Genomic DNA, 12,862 nt, shown 5'->3' with positions numbered 1-12,862 from the left:
ACAGTGATGTACACTGTCCTGATGGTATATATGTATCAATTTATCAATTGTTTGTTGCAAGACTCAGATAATTATTTTTTTACAAGTGAGACATTTTAAATGAGAATAAGAAAGTATTTCTTTGTGCCCCACTTTCCCTTTTAATGCCCTACCTGGCCCCCTGGCAACACTTTGCTAGACCCGCCCCTGCACAGTTACCAGCTGTCAGCTACTTAGAAAAGGATCCTGGTGTTATTTGTCTCTCAGAAACAGTTCATAACTTCCCTTCAACTCATTCATGTTAACTAAAAGGTAAACCTGTTTCTCCATCACAGCTCTGATGATCCAGTAAGGACATCTCCTGGTTTCATCTTCATGTTTCCCTCTCACCAGATAACCAAACCATATCATGACCAGCAGGTTTACAGCTGTGGCTCCAGCAAACATCAGCTGATAGTAGAAATTAATATTAAATAAATTCTAACAACAGCTGATCAAGCTTAAAAGTGCAGCTGTTGTTTAGCGCGACATCCGCTGGTTTCCTCTTTCTGGCGCAAAGTGGGCGATAAATAAACAAGAGAGCCGATCAGCTGATCATTGATCAGTTTCATGATTGAAGTAGAATCAGGAGAGAGAGAGGGTGAGAGGATGAGAGAAGAAGAGGCAGCTGTGCAGCGTAAACACAGAATAACTGCAGCTTTGTGTCTTTTTCATTGTAGCTGAAGTCCAGGACAAACTGTTCCTTTTCACCTAAATACGAAATACATGATATTTTCTCTGAATACGAGACGATTCTGTTTTTTATGGGACGGTTGGCATCTCTAATAATTAACCTTATGAACAAAATAAAGTTAAACATCATTAACTTCATAGCACCACCCAGCTGTATAGAAACTCCGTCATGCTAGCTAGCACGAAGTACGAAAAAGTCAGCATAACGAAAATAAACTCCAACTAAACTTGGTTCATATCTGACCCAGATGGACTGCAGGTTATAACTTCTTACCTGAAGTTCAGTTCACCTGACACTCTCGGACCAGCGGCTGCTTCGGGTCTCTGCTCCTGCCTCCCTTTTCCTTCATCCACCTGCTGGCCTCCACCACTTGCTAATGTTACTGATTTCCTCGTGTCAGCATTGTTCCCACATCATCATAATTAATGTTGTTCCAGGTTCAACATTGCAAGTGACCAATCACCTTCTTGTGACGTCATTCCTTTGCGACTTCGAAATACCCGCCTTCGAGTATTTCGAAATACAAGTGAAGAAGCGAAAAACCGCCGCCTGTCCGCCGAATTTGAAGTCAATTCGCCTGTCCGCCGAATTTAAAGTCAATTTAGGATACTTTCCTTTAATAAACGGTAAGCATTATACATATGTTCCTCACTTGGCTTGCTGTTTGTTTGCTAGCGATAGGCTACTTGACAACAGCATTAGCTAACCAGTGTTCTCTAGACCAGCGTTCCCCAACTTTTTGGGTGTTTCGTGGCCCGGGGGTTGGGTCAGGCAAAATTGCAGTAGCTTCCCTGATCATTTTACAAACATAAGTGAAGAGAATCTGGACTAAAAGGCCTAGACTTATGGTTGTGTGCTGAATCTATGAATCAAACTATCACCTGGAAACATAATTAACTGGTCCATAGCTGTGAAACTGGACATGAGTTCTTGATTCTATGGAGATTAACAGTAATCCAGAAATTTACAAATTTGTCCCAGGGACATCGCGTAGATGTTGTCCCTGGGACATCGCGTAAATGTTGTCCCTGGGACATCGCGTAAATGTTGTCCCTGGGACATCGCGTAAATGTTGTCCCTGGGACATCGCGTAAATGTTGTCCCTGGGACATCGTGTTAAAGTTGCCAGAGACATACCATATGAAAGTTTAGCTTCTTTTAGCCCCTGTTTGTTTTATATTATTTTATATATATATTTTTTTAATATTATATTTAATATTTACATTGTATTGCAAAAACCCCCAAAACAAGTTAAAATGAATTAATGAATATTGACTAATTAAACCTTCGTTATTTTTCCACCAGAAATGGACGACATAATTAGAAGAAGTGTTCTGAATGACGAAAAAAAAGAACTGGAAAAGACACACAACTTTGTGTGCATGTGTCACAATGCCAGGAGGACCCATTCAGTGTTGTGTTAGAAAAATTGAACTCATTAACCCTTCATGGACATTATAAATGTTTAAATGTTGCCTCAGGTAAAGACAGGAAAAGAGACTATTACAAATTCAACTGCATCAGAGCTGGGGAAAAAAGTCGAAACAGCTACAGAGCAGTGGGCTGTAAGGCCTATGTTTCATTTAAAGTACTCAAATGTTGGAAAGACCACACAGTCATCGTGCAGCGTACATATGATAAGCATGATGGGCATGATCCTTCGGACCCAAAAGACGCACATTTCAACAATATTTCCAGTGATTTGAGGAGGAAGATTGAGGAACTGCTTTCCCTTGGAACTAAGCCAGCCATCATACTAACCGAATGTCATAAATGGGCCAAAGAACATGGACACAGAGATCTTCACAACAGAGAGCATTTTGTCACACCACGTGACATTGACAGTGTTAGAACCTGCATGATGAGGAAGAAGCACTTTAACTGTGGAGACAGTCAAAGTGTACATACCTTACTTAATGGAAAACATCAAGAACATGTTCTCTTCTATCAACCATACACATCTGACCAAGAACTAATGATTGTTTTGCAGACACCTGTAATGAAATCAAACATGGAGAACTATGCAAAACAGTTAGTATTTGTTGACACCACGCACTGCGTTAACCAGTATTCATTTCCCTTATTCACACTTGTTGTAAGAGATGATCATGGGCATGGAGTCCCTGTGGCCTATGCTATTGTCAGCAACGAAAGTCAGAAAACCCTGGAAACTGTTCTTGGAATAGTTTGTGAGCATTTCCCAACTTCCCCGAGGTAAATAATACATTGACAGCTATTAATTTTGAAATAATTCCTTTTCAAAAAAGTTATAACATGCCAGAATCTAATGCTATAGCTGCAGCATGGGCTGCAAAAAACTTTCCTTTCCAGTTGTTAAAGTTATTCCTATAGGCTGTATGCAGTATTTTATATATCTACTTGTGAGTTGAAATGTTTAATTTGGCATTGAAGTGGTGCTTTGAGATAGCAAAAACATTTTCATACTGTTTAATCTCATTTAGTGTTTTCTTTTTTTCTGTAGAGCATTTATGGTTGACAAAGACTTTGCGGAAATAAATGCTTTGCAGAAGGTTTTTCCAGAGTCAGCTATCCTTCTATGCTGGTACCATGTCTTGCAGGTAAACCACATTGTTTTCTTTTCACGTTGTCTAAGATGCACCTGAAACACATTTTTACAACAGGGTCTTATTGTTATGATTTGCCTCATTGTGATATTCACCTACTCAGGTTAATGAATATAAAGGGATAAAATGTTGAGTGACTATGTCCATCCATTTAAGACCACAGTGCACTCATCTTCTGGTGGCTGCTTCCCAAAGCTCTTTTTGACATTTAAAAATATGTTTGCCTGGTTGATTTCTGTAATGCACAGGTCCTCTTGTCCAGTGAGTGACAAAGTTATTTTTGGACGTCAGCTTTCTTTTATGCTTTTTGTACAGCTGCTCCTCTGTCTCTCTCTCCAGATTAACTTTTTTTCTCTTACATTCACAGGCTGTTAATCGATGGCTTTCAAAATCAGAGTCCGGGGTCCATGGGCTTTCTAACACCCAAAAGAGAAATGAAATCATTTCTTTCTTTTGTAAGCTGAAAGCTTGCACATCTGTAAGTGTAATTTGTCTATTTCACATTTTGATTTCTTGATTACACTAAGAGCATAATAACTTTCAGTTGCTAAAAAAAGTTACAGAGATACAAAATACATTTTTGAAACAATTTCTAAAACTGGCTTCTTATCTTGCTTATCAAAACAAGTACTTAAGCTGTGCAGAACATCATTGTGTCACCCACTGTGCAGGAGAACTTGTGAGTGGGATTCTTTCACAGACAGATGCTGAAACCAAATATGCTTATAGGTTTAGTGTTCCTTCTTAGCCATTGTAAGGGAAGAAATAATTGCTTCTTAATACAAAAACACGACATATTATTAATAACTTAAAATTCTTAATGTTATTCAATAAAAGGAAAAGGGCTTCAATACATAATATTAAAGATTTCAATAGGTCTGTTAAATGGATTGAAATATATTCTGTTGCATCCAATTCTCTTAGGAGGACGACTTTAAAGCCACATCAGCAGAGTTCTGCCAGACATTTAAGCAATACCCTTTGGTGTGCCAGTATTTTCAGAAGCACTGGGAAGGCATTGGCCACATGTGGTGTGACTACGGCCGTCGCTTCAGTCATGCTCGTTCTGAAACAAACAATGTGATTGAAAGGTATGATTTATTATTTTGACCTCATTCAATTGTATTGCTGAAAAAAAGATATTATGCTTTAATCCAAGAGGCTAAACTGAGTAGGTTCGTCATGTCATTGCCAGAACAGGTTTTAGGCAAATCCTTTAAATTCTAGCAGCGTTTTTTATGTTATCACAACAAAAAACAGAGTAGGTGGATTTGCCTAAATCAGCTAAACCGGCACAGAGCATTCCTTTATAAAAGACGTGTGCAATAGGTATTCCAATTTTTAAAAAAATAATACAGTCTTGATTAAAACTTTAAATTCCTTCAATTACAGTTACTAATCATTTCAAATAACTGTTTTTCAGATTTTTCCACCGCCTGAAATACCAGTTTTTATCTGGCTACAAGAATAGGCGTTTGGATGATCTGATTGAAGTGCTCCTAGGGAAGGCCGACGACTACTTCTCAGTCATAAAAACCCTGCAAGATGTGGGCCGCATGAAAAACAGGTTTGCTGACACCTTGTCTCAAGTTTCAGACTCTGCTTCAAGACTGATGGAAAGTGGTTGGGCTCTTAAAATTACAGTCAAGAACAGCCATGGAGTTAATGCATATCAAGTCCCATCTGAGTCAAGAGAAGACATGGTGTATGATGTCTGCCCTGTTGAGTCCTACTGCAACTGTACATATGGCTTACGAGGACTTCTTTGCAAGCATCTAGTGTTACTTGCAAAATTAGCAGAGGCTGACAATGACATCTATCCAAACATGGAAACAGACCTTGGCAAGAATTGCAGTGAAAGAAAGGCATTACTTTGTACACTGTGAGGACTTGAAAGTGATAAAAATGCCAAGTTTGTTTGGGAAATCTGTGTTTTTTTTGCATCGGCTGAAACACTTCAGTGCACTTGTTGTACGTTCTCTCACTATAACACATGTGCTTGCCTGAAGGTGGCTTGTAGCCATTTTAAACAAATGAAAAACTCTCTGAAAAGTCCTCTATCAACTTTGAATGACACTCCTGTAGTTGAAAGCACAGACAAAAAATGCACAGAAGATGCAGTTGGAAAACTAAATGCTGTTTTAGACACAGTTAAACAGTGGGCATTCATTCCAGAGGGTATTACTGCAATGATAGATGAACTGCATACAAATGTCTTAAAAACAAAACAAGTAGGCAAAAGTATATGCCAATACGAAATAAAGACGACAGATAATGCACGCAAAATTAGGCCATTGTATTCTAGCAAGAAACGTTCGGCCAGCATCGACATTCCAACAGTCTGAAAATGAATGTGAACAGTCGATAACCACTGAAAGAGAGACATACTCTGGAGAAAATGAAAACCTTTTGGAATACAAAACAAAAAAGAGAAGAGTTAAAGCTAAGTATATGCACAAGTAGACTTTTGTGTGACATTTCAAAGGGACTGCATCCATTACTTCTGTTTATTGAAACCTAAAGCTGAATAGCTGTCTTAACTTTCTGCCAAGGAACAGATGAAAAGAAATTGTTTGGTCTCTCAAGCAGTTGTTATTTATGTGTGTTATTCATTACTTTGGCTTGGTTGCTGTTTTTGATACAAATTCATCTGTGCCCATTGTAATATTTTCATATGTTACTATTTTTATATTGCTATGCATTATAAATAAAGGATTACTTATTACTATTAAAGGTCTGCATTTGTAATTGTTGGTATTATTTATAAAATATGCGCTCTTAAGTTTTTTGCTCCATAAAACGATACCTGTCACTTTTTGGACATAGAGTATCAGCTGTTGAGAATCCTGGCTCATACAAAATAGAAGTAAAAGGTTTCAACATCCAGCCTTTTTATGATTAAATACAAAGTGTAATAACAGAGTTATTGGGGTGTGATTTTGTTAATAGTTAGTCTTAAGTATAAGTTTAATAGTAATGAGTAAGAAAATATAGCCAGAATAATGGAATGAGACTAACACCTGACCTCACACTGAGATTTGGTATGAAGTGGCATGTTTGTGCTAATGCTGACATTGGGGCTCAGAGTTCCTCTGTGTGTATATATTTGTGAACGTTAACTTGGCTAATGTCCAAGGGTTTGACTGCTTTCCTGTTGGATTGTATCACAAAGAACAGGGATAAGAGCACCAGTGGCCGTGCACACCCTCATCTCTCTCCTTCACCCGATCATTAGTGTTGGAAACTGGCATTAGCTCAGAGTAGATTAGACTTCAGTATAGTGCAAGTGATTTGATTTCATGATTATTTGATTCAGTTTTTTCTGTGTTCAAGCTCAATTACTTTAATAAAATATGTTGAATTCAAACAAATAAATAAACTGTGGACATTACCCTTTTAAACCTTTCTGAAACAAGACAGGTAAAAACCAGTGTATAAAAGTTTACATAGGTATAAATAGCTCTAACACTTTACTCCAGCCTGGCGTCCACACATGTGGACATCACATTTTGGGTTATTTAGACCAAAATACTAAATCTTGATCAACAAGTGCCTGATATACAGTTATGAGGACATTATACTGCAACTGTTCTATCGAAATTTCAAATTAATGTCCTCATATGTGGCTCTCATTTTTCTCAGAAACAAAAATTAGGTAAAAAAAACCAAAACCTGGTAATTCTTTCTTTTTACATTCATCGGGTTCCAATCGGCCCAAATATCAAAGAGAAATTAAAAATGCATGCCATGGAAGATTTCGGGTCTTAGGGGGTTAAAATGACCAGACCCCTCCGGCCTGTTTTCCAGGCCACTAAATTAAACCCAGTCAATTACCAATTGAACAGAATAAAAACCCACGAGGTCCACTAATAGTCCAAAAGTCCAAATCTTTAATAGAAAAGACAGGCAGAACTCAAACAAACAATAATCCAAACGAGGAGCATATATACACACTGGAAAGTAAATAATTATAAGTTATTAAATCAGACTAATTAAATACAGTAAAACTAATAAGGGAAGACGAACACACGGGAAATAAAAATAACAGTGTAAACATACCAAAACTCAAAATAAAACAGGAAAGCTACTACAAACCGAGTGTGACACAATTACATTCATATTGAAACATATGTGATAATTTTCTTTCTTTGTAGCATTTTTAAGATATGTGTTAGAACAGTCATTATGCTGTTTGGATTAGGAACCAATCATTTTTGCCAAATAGTTAACACAAACTTAGAACAACAATGAACAATTTTCAAGATTCTGATTTACAGAACAAACAAAAGTCACAAAAGGTTTCATTATTTAAGAGACAAGATTAAGTTTTTCACACAGGAATGAAATGACAGAATCCAGTGCAGCGGGGCCAAAGGTGTGTGTCAGCAAACTGAAGGTTGAGGAATCAGTCAGCTCATGTTTAAGATTGTGTTGGATTTTGAGAAGAGTCTGTCTGTTATTAGAAAGTAAGATTAACAATGTTACACCAATAACCCAAATACGGGGAAATGACAAATAATACCAAAAAAGATACAACTTTCATATTGTTTTACTAACTTACTTTGTCATATCAGCACTTGAATGGTCGATGCCTTTACAGACCATGTCTGTTGTGACATCGCAGGCCAATCTTCCGGCAAACCCGAGGGCTAGCTCCCCAGCCTCCTCTTCATTCAGAACACTAAACACTGTTACTTTAGTTTTGGCCTTCTTAGGCCTGTCAAGAATCATTGCGGGCAGTTTGGCTTTACGGCCCTAAAAAAGAAAAAGTGCAAACACCAAAAGAGCAGAGAGAGACACACACACGCGCACAAAGTTAAATGCTTTTGTTTACATGGTGTAATTGTGTATATGTTGCAGCAAATGCACAATTTCCAGCCACATTGTCACTTCATTGATACGAGTAACCCGGATTTATTTCAGGTGACATCAAAATCACGAAATGTATACCTACCCCAATCAAACCTCTGAAAACATGAACTGACATGTTCTCTGCGTTGATTCTGCGCTTGATCTCGTCTTCTGTTATTGTGTAGGTTTTCTTTTTTGAGCTTGGTACAGATAAGCGACCATGCACTCTGTAAACTGTACTAGTTCCTTCTGAATCAGTTTGGAATTCTGTATCTGCATCGATCCTGTCAACATCATCAGCAGCAGCATTATCTGTACTCAGACTTGTGCCGTATACTTCTGCTTCTTTTTCGTTGTCTTCAGTCTGTGTACCTTCATCTCTTTCAGTCTGTGTACCTTCATCTCTGACTGTCAGTCTTCCTATCTCACTGTTACTTGTCGATTTGCTGCAGATGTTCTCTCCCTTAGGAACTTTTCCTTTGTCATTCGCTGCCTGATGCTTTCCCTGATGACATTCTTCACTGGCTACTTCTATTGCTCCTCCTGTATAGCCACCCACTATGCTGCACAACTCCTTTCCCTCTGCTGTGCTGCACTGTGCTGTTACATAAAGAAGAATGATATAAACAGCACTATATCAATTTAATTGTGAAGAGAAATCCCCACAATACGACACAGTTATGTCTAAAATAGTTTTGTGTAAAAACTGGATCTTGAAACGTCCACTTTAATTACACAGTCCTGGTGTGCAAAGGCAAAATTACGAAAAAAAATTTCACTTTAAACATTTTTGGACATTGTTTAGTTATATTGTGACTTACTCTCACAGAAGATACAGATGCCACAAACAGACTTTGAACAACGCATGTGCTTGTATGCACCACATTTCTGGCACTGCACCTGTGAATTAAAAAAAAAAAAAGAAGAAGAAATAAACAAACAAAAAACAAATGAACAAAGTCCATTAAATAAACAATCTATATGGCTAAGGACATGTCATAGTGTACCCGGTCTTTGGCTGGAATCACACACCAGCACTGACTGCACTTCCTAGTTCGATCTGCAAAATATAATTTGTTTAAGTACAAGTTACATTTTCCAATGTTAGAGAAAAAGAAGGCAGCTAATTTTATCTTTACCTATTGAGGAAAATAAGTAGTGGCAAAGTCGGGACCTGAGCTTTGTGATTTCAGTGTTGTACTCCTCCACTTGTGTTTTACCGTCAATGAGAGATTGGGCAAACTAATAATTGACGAAGAAGAAAAAAAAAAAAAAAAGAACAAAAAGAATTAGATTAACAAAGAAATGTTTGTTTGTTTTGGTCCTCTTGGGTATGTCACAAAACTGTTTTGTAAAAAGATGGATATGGTAGGCTTGGGCCTTGAGCTTTCCTAATGAGGGACACTGAAAAGTATCATGCACTAGAGAGAGTGCAAAATCTGTGCAACTTACAAACAAGGTCCAGTGGCTGCCGTTTTCCAGACAGGCTCCAATCAATTTCTCATACATCTGAAAGATGTTTTTCTGGAAATAAAAATAATGTGACAAGTATGTTTTTCTGTCAAGAATGACACTGCAAAACTGCAAAAGCTTGTCAGGTGAGACATGTAATTAATTCTGCAGATACACAAACATATAGAAAGTGTCATTTTTGGTTTACATTAATTAATTTCTATAGTGTGTACAAAACAAATCAAGACCACAGACTCAACACGCACCACTCAATTTTTGGTGTTCTTTATCAGTTGGCCAAGACAGAAATGTTTTAATCTGTGTGCATTGCTTTTGAACAAGTCTTTACACAGAAAAGGTTTCAGAAAGGTATTTTTCAGGTTCTTCTGACAAGGCTTCAATTTTGGAAAATGCTGTTTGTTTATAGTGGCAACTTATAAACCCTTTGTGATAAGAACATAGTTACCACAGTCCAAGTCATACCTTCAAAAAGTATGCACTTTGTGCTCTTGTGGACCCATCCAAAATTTTTCCAGTGATTTGGCTTGGTATTGGATAAATGTGAGGGAAATTCTATAAAAATAACATAAATACACCTATGTTTTCAAATACATTACAAAAAACGTAAACATGCTATGTCATTATGATCAAACAAGCTTTTCAGCATACCTCACACTGCAAATAGATTAGGCCATCTATTACCTTATAAAACAAATAAATAAATACATATAAATAAAAACAGAACTAAGGAATACGATTCATTAAGTAAATTGTACAATAAAGTGTATTTAAAGCAGAATTTAACATTAGTTTTATGACAACATAAAAGGATTTTTATGTCAAGAGGTACCTCATCTGAAATGGGGGAAATTGGCACGGGGCATTGCCGTCCTGGGAAAAGCAAAGCATATGTTGGATCAGAAAGCACTGCACATTTTATACTGTGCTTTACTACTGCCATATATGAGCTACTGTGTAGAGGTCTGGGGAAACACATACAAAAGTAACACACAAACAATAACTATAATACAGAAAAGGGCCATTAGATTAATAAATAATGTAGGGTACAGGGACCATACAAATGCACTCTTTGTCAAAATGCAAGCTATTAAATTCCAAGACTTGGTGAAGCTTAAAACAGCGCAAATAATGTATAAAGTCAGAAATAAATTGCTTCCCAAAGAAATCTGTAAATTGTTCATAGAAAGAGAAGGTGGGTATAACTTAAGAGGGAAATGGAATTTAAAAATACAAAGTGCTAGAACAACTTTAAGAGCTATGTCAATCTCAATTGCAGGAGTTAAATTATGGAACAGTCTAACAGAAGAAATAAAAGACAGTCAAAACATAAAACAGTTTAAAGTAAAATATAAAAACCTAATTTTAAATAAGTATAAGAATGAAGAAAACGGGGTTAACCCAGGATGGTAATGTTGCTGGTAATGGTGTTGCGGTTCTTTTTTGGTTGTTTTTTTGTTTTGTTTTGGTTTGTTGTTTTTCCATAACTTGTGTATCTGCAAATATACACATTCTGTATTTTTCATATGAAAGAAACTATACTGTGGTGGGGCTTGCTAATTTCTTGTTTTTGATTTATGTATGTTATGTTTTGTTTTACTTCATATGTTTATATGTTTCATATGTTGTTTGTTTAATTTAAGACAAAAAAAAATTAAATGAATGAGAGGTAAAACTTGAGGGGGTAGGGACAAATAAGTAAATACTTCAGCCTACTCCTTTTCAAACAAATAATGGAATGATATTTTGTAATGATTGTGAAGGCACATGTTTGAAATGTTTGAAATAAAAATGAACTGAACTGAACTGAAATGTTAGTCTGGTCAAACAGGGATTTCAAACTTGAAATACCAATAGAGTTTGGTCCAGCTACTCCCACAAGGTAATCTGTGAGAAAGCATATGCTGTAGTCAACAGATATCATTTTCTTTTTGCATGCTGCAACCATCATCCATTTCAGTCTTCTAGGAGCTTTGTCTGGTTGTAGTTCTTTTTTCTCCTCCTCTCCCCTCATCTATTAATTAAATTGTTTTCTGACCTTCCTAACTGTTTCCGACCTGTCTTCCCAATGTGATGTTTAAGCAATATATGTATGGTCAGAAGGGGGTGAAATTTTCATTGCAGTTGTACGTGTAACATTGCATGTGATAATAAAAGGCTTGATTGGTTGATTATTCAACATGAGTTGACATTTACCTGACATTGTGAAGGAGTCACAGTTTCTGTAAGGGTGTAAGAACATAACATGTGGATTTGTTACACTTCTTTTTCACAAGTTAATAACAATCAATAATTTTCATTCCATTATTTACAAGCTATCACACGATGTCCCAGGGACAACATCTACACGATGTCCCAGGGACAACATCTACACGATGTCCCAGGGACAACATTTACACGATGTCCCAGGGACAACATCTACACGATGTCCCAGGGACAACATTTACGCGATGTCCCAGGGACAACATTTACGCGATGTCCCAGGGACAACATTTACACGATGTCCCAGGGACAACAATTACACGATGTCCCAGGGACAACATTTACACGATGTCCCTGGGACAACATTTACGCGATGTACCAGGACAAATTTGTACATTTCTGGATTACTGTTAATCTCCATAGAATCAAGAACTCATGTCCAGTTTCACAGCTATGGACCAGTTAATTATGTTTCCAGGTGATAGTTTGATTCACAGATTCAGCACACAACCATAAGTCTAGGCCTTTTAGTCCAGATTCTCTTCACTTATGTTTGTAAAATGATCAGGGAAGCTACTGCAATTTTGCCTGACCCAACCCCCGGGCCACGAAACACCCAAAAAGTTGGGGAACGCTGGTCTAGAGAACACTGGTTAGCTAATGCTGTCGTCAAGTAGCCTATCGCTAGCAAACAAACAGCAAGCCAAGTGAGGAACATATGTATAATGCTTACCGTTTATTAAAGGAAAGTATCCTAAATTGACTTCAAATTCGGCGGACAGGCGGCGGTTTTTCGCTTCTTCACTTGTATTTCGAAATAATCGAAGGCGGGTATTTCGAAGTCGCAAAGGAATGACGTCACAAGAAGGTGATTGGTCACTTGCAATGTTGAACCTGGAACAACATTAATTATGATGATGTGGGAACAATGCTGACACGAGGAAATCAGATCGTCCGCTCCGCGATGCCGCCACACGAAGTAACGAATAACGAGCCTATTTAAATCCCAGTAACGAGTAACGCGTTCCCGGTTTTGGCATAA

General features: G+C 37.4%; 2 protein-coding genes across 5 annotated transcripts; one reads left to right on the top strand and one right to left on the bottom strand.

Annotated features, from left to right (window-relative positions):
- Positions 1-2,436: 2,436 nt before the first annotated feature.
- Positions 2,437-6,034, top strand: LOC146571416 (uncharacterized). 2 transcript variants are annotated; one of them, XM_085280596.1, is made up of 5 exons: positions 2,437-2,926; positions 3,195-3,291; positions 3,665-3,775; positions 4,222-4,388; positions 4,721-6,034. In XM_085280596.1, exons 1-5 carry the CDS (start codon positions 2,571-2,573, stop codon positions 5,181-5,183), a joined length of 1,194 nt encoding a protein of 397 aa, XP_085136722.1. In that variant the 5' UTR covers positions 2,437-2,570; the 3' UTR covers positions 5,184-6,034. The 2 variants fall into 2 exon arrangements, with proteins under 2 accessions (XP_085136722.1, XP_085136723.1); XM_085280597.1 differs by having other exon boundaries at positions 2,784-3,093.
- A 1,130-nt stretch (positions 6,035-7,164) lies between these two features.
- Positions 7,165-12,767, bottom strand: LOC146571415 (uncharacterized). Of its 3 annotated transcripts, XM_085280594.1 has the most exons (12): positions 12,554-12,767; positions 11,815-11,840; positions 10,451-10,491; positions 10,270-10,302; positions 10,084-10,173; positions 9,601-9,672; positions 9,288-9,390; positions 9,156-9,208; positions 8,970-9,048; positions 8,252-8,748; positions 7,859-8,052; positions 7,165-7,750 (listed from the first exon to the last, which is right to left on the bottom strand). In XM_085280594.1, exons 2-12 carry the CDS (start codon positions 11,819-11,821, stop codon positions 7,606-7,608), a joined length of 1,314 nt encoding a protein of 437 aa, XP_085136720.1. In that variant the 5' UTR covers positions 11,822-11,840; positions 12,554-12,767; the 3' UTR covers positions 7,165-7,605. The 3 variants fall into 3 exon arrangements, with proteins under 3 accessions (XP_085136720.1, XP_085136719.1, XP_085136721.1); XM_085280593.1 differs by lacking the exon at positions 12,554-12,767 and having other exon boundaries at positions 11,815-11,927; XM_085280595.1 differs by lacking the exons at positions 9,601-9,672; positions 12,554-12,767 and having other exon boundaries at positions 11,815-11,926.
- Positions 12,768-12,862: the final 95 nt, after the last annotated feature.

The sequence above is a fragment of the Mchenga conophoros genome, linkage group LG7, assembly GCF_057382185.1.
Source record: "Mchenga conophoros isolate Kocher_MC1m ecotype Shallow Benthic linkage group LG7, M_conophoros_male_GT1.1, whole genome shotgun sequence".
Taxonomy (NCBI): Eukaryota; Metazoa; Chordata; class Actinopteri; order Cichliformes; family Cichlidae; genus Mchenga; species Mchenga conophoros.
This window is presented reverse-complemented; position numbering and strand designations above follow the sequence as displayed.

What these genes read in the sequence shown, in the direction of transcription:
- LOC146571416 (XM_085280596.1), top strand. Translation starts at nt 2,571, where the DNA reads ATGATGAGGAAGAAGCACTTTAACTGTGGAGACAGTCAAAGTGTACAT. An exon ending in GCTGGTACCATGTCTTGCAG is followed by an intron (nt 3,292 to 3,664) that starts GTAAACCACATT and finishes TTACATTCACAG; the next exon opens with GCTGTTAATCGATGGCTTTC. An exon ending in ACAAACAATGTGATTGAAAG is followed by an intron (nt 4,389 to 4,720) that starts GTATGATTTATT and finishes ACTGTTTTTCAG; the next exon opens with ATTTTTCCACCGCCTGAAAT.
- LOC146571415 (XM_085280593.1), bottom strand. Translation starts at nt 11,860, where the DNA reads ATGTTCTTACACCCTTACAGAAACTGTGACTCCTTCACAATGTCAG. An exon ending in TAATCTATTTGCAGTGTGAG is followed by an intron (nt 10,174 to 10,269) that starts GTATGCTGAAAA and finishes TTATTTTTATAG; the next exon opens with AATTTCCCTCACATTTATCC. An exon ending in TGATTCCAGCCAAAGACCGG is followed by an intron (nt 9,049 to 9,155) that starts GTACACTATGAC and finishes TTTAATTCACAG; the next exon opens with GTGCAGTGCCAGAAATGTGG.